This window comes from Penaeus japonicus, unplaced genomic scaffold, assembly GCF_977035675.1.
Source record: "Penaeus japonicus unplaced genomic scaffold, GWHDUDI00000001_assembly GWHDUDI00000004, whole genome shotgun sequence".
In the NCBI taxonomy this organism is placed as follows: Eukaryota; Metazoa; Arthropoda; class Malacostraca; order Decapoda; family Penaeidae; genus Penaeus; species Penaeus japonicus.
This window is the reverse complement of record NW_028234406.1, coordinates 20,699,765-20,702,182: the sequence shown is the minus strand read 5'-3', so window position 1 is coordinate 20,702,182 and position 2,418 is coordinate 20,699,765. Positions and strand designations below refer to the sequence as shown.

Genomic DNA, 2,418 nt, shown 5'->3' with positions numbered 1-2,418 from the left:
ATAGTATGAAATAGTAAGTGTATCTCTTTTCCCATATATATGATTCATAAAAGATCTTCAACATCTTATCAATGTATTTTTCAAGGATAGTATTGAGCCTAGACGTCAAATACACTTTTTTTGTAGAAGGACCTTCACCTATTGCGACCTTCTTCCCCAACTTTCAGAATCTTAAGACAAGAATTTCGTAAAGAAAAGGCAATTATGTTGCAAAGAAATATAATCATCTTCATCCCAGTCAAAGGAATTAAGCAGAAGAAACAAGAGATAGGAACTTTCACAATCATTTATTATCTTTAATTCAGTGATAAGTATATACACTACAACATTCACACCTATATATCTAAAGTTACATACAAAAAAACGACAAAATCTCTCATTCATTCACCCCTTTAGTTTATCGAGATAATAAATATAAATAAACACAGTAATGAAAGGCAATCACACAACTAGACATTGCATAACAAGCAATGCAATCTTCACTCTATCAGTGTTGCATATGGTGTATTCTAGATGTGGAGGATGAGTGCTAAGAACTCTTAAAATATGACTAGAGTTCGTGATGGATGAATGAAGGTCTACTTACAAAATGATGATCACCATTAACTCTATGAAAGACCTGGCATTACATAGACAGAACTCATCAGAATGTGTTGTACATACTAGCAATATAATAATATACTATAGTTGATATTCCCTTAATATTTGATCATGGCACTTTTCTGAGTCTTTTTTTCTTCTATGAGAGAATGTCGAGGCAACAGGAAGAAATAAATAGTTATGGAACCACGTGGTAGTACAGGGTTTGTGTGGCATGCAAGATGTATTCAGCAGCATGACTAGCATAGCATACGTTGAATAGATACTCATTTTGCAGTCTCCTAATTATTTCTAGATTACTAATGCCTCTGCACTTCGACTACTTACAATCACACGCTTCAAAATGTAACAGATATTCATACCATCACAGACACAGTTTGCCGAATATCACGGTCCTTGATATTAGATATAAAGTTTATACACCTTTAACAAACTATTTTAATATTATTACTGTGTTTCATTGTTTTCTATTTCATCATGCATTAGGTTTGTAGTTTCCTGAAGTTCATCACAGACAACCAACTTCTCAGGGGGATTTTTTTCTACAGGAAGTAGAAAAATGATGAGTTACATAACTTCGTGCACTGTGGAACCTTCTGTCAATGTCAAGTCAAAAAAGTATCTAGAGAATAACCGTGTCATGATTTTTTGTACTCGCATTACTTGTAAAACTTTTTTTTCTCTCTCTCTTTCCCTCTCGAGAACAAAACATAAAAATATTCAAATATTTCCTTTCAATTGTAACGGTTAATCAATATCAAGTTTCCTGAAGTTCCTCTGGATTGTATTAATAGCTTTTCCAATCTTCTTGTGCTTGACTTTCTTCTCAATGTGCATGTTGTCCAGCATCAGGACGCGCGACCTAACGGCTGTCAGTTCCTTTTTGTACATTTCTGGAAAGGAAAAAAATCATTCGTTATTAACAGTCCCGTTAATTATGATGATATGATCTGGTATTCCAAATCAGTGTATGCAATGCTTGTTCAGATTTTACTAAATATTCGATGAGATAAGCTCTACTGGCTTACTGTATCATCATCAGTTATAATCCTTCCTGAAGCTAGAATATGACTTTGCATGTCAGTGTAGCAAACTTCTGTTCTATGTAAAGCTCTCTAAGATTGGTTTAGTGATGAAAGGTAATTTTACATTTTCTGCGCTATTATTTGTTAAATGTCTGAATCTGAAGCTACGTATACAGTACTTCTCTCGCTACATCTCCCCTTCTACATATCCATACCTATTTGCGTCTCCTCTACTACTTATTCATAACCATTTTTTTCTTTTTTTTCACTTCATCATTAATCTCCTCACTGCAAAATATTGCAACATAACCAATCATCTTTCAAGCCAAATGGCTTTCTACTTACTGATCATCTCGGCCATGGGAACGGTTCCTCCGTACTCTTTGGGCAATATCCTCAGGGGGACCTTCTTGCGCAGTTTGGATTCGTCGCTGTGCACCTGTAAATGAATTAACGGATTAACGAACATATAGACACGTACGAAATATCTACTTGTATATGCATAAAGAAACACAACCATTTAGTAAGTAAAATGCAGCTATGTTAAGGGGGAAAAACAAAATTTGTATTGATTTATGTCATGCTTAACACGTCCTATACCAATATCGTATTAATGACTGTAAAGAAGATTAGTTCGAGACAAAATGCATTGAATGCTTCCTTCATTTTTTCGTACTTTACAGTGTTTCTTTTGTTGATTTTCAATTCATAGCCATTACATTACATAAAAAAAAACATACTGATTAGTGAACGGATGATAAAGATACATAAACACTTCACTATAATGATATAT

The 2,418-nt window shown here is 33.9% G+C and overlaps 1 protein-coding gene across 3 annotated transcripts in view; it reads right to left on the bottom strand.

The window, feature by feature from the left end:
- Nucleotides 1–270: 270 nt before the first annotated feature.
- Nucleotides 271–2,418, bottom strand: part of LOC122255781 (alpha-tocopherol transfer protein-like) — a 32,151-nt gene continuing 30,003 nt past the window's right edge. For all 3 annotated transcript variants that reach the window (XM_043020066.2, XM_043020068.2, XM_086536264.1), the window contains exons 6-7: nt 1,971–2,064; nt 271–1,493 (exon numbers count right to left, since the gene is read on the bottom strand). In XM_043020066.2, coding sequence (XP_042876000.2) covers nt 1,348–1,493; nt 1,971–2,064 — 240 coding nt within the window. In that variant the 3' untranslated portion in view covers nt 271–1,347. The remainder of the gene's footprint in view (nt 1,494–1,970; nt 2,065–2,418) is intronic.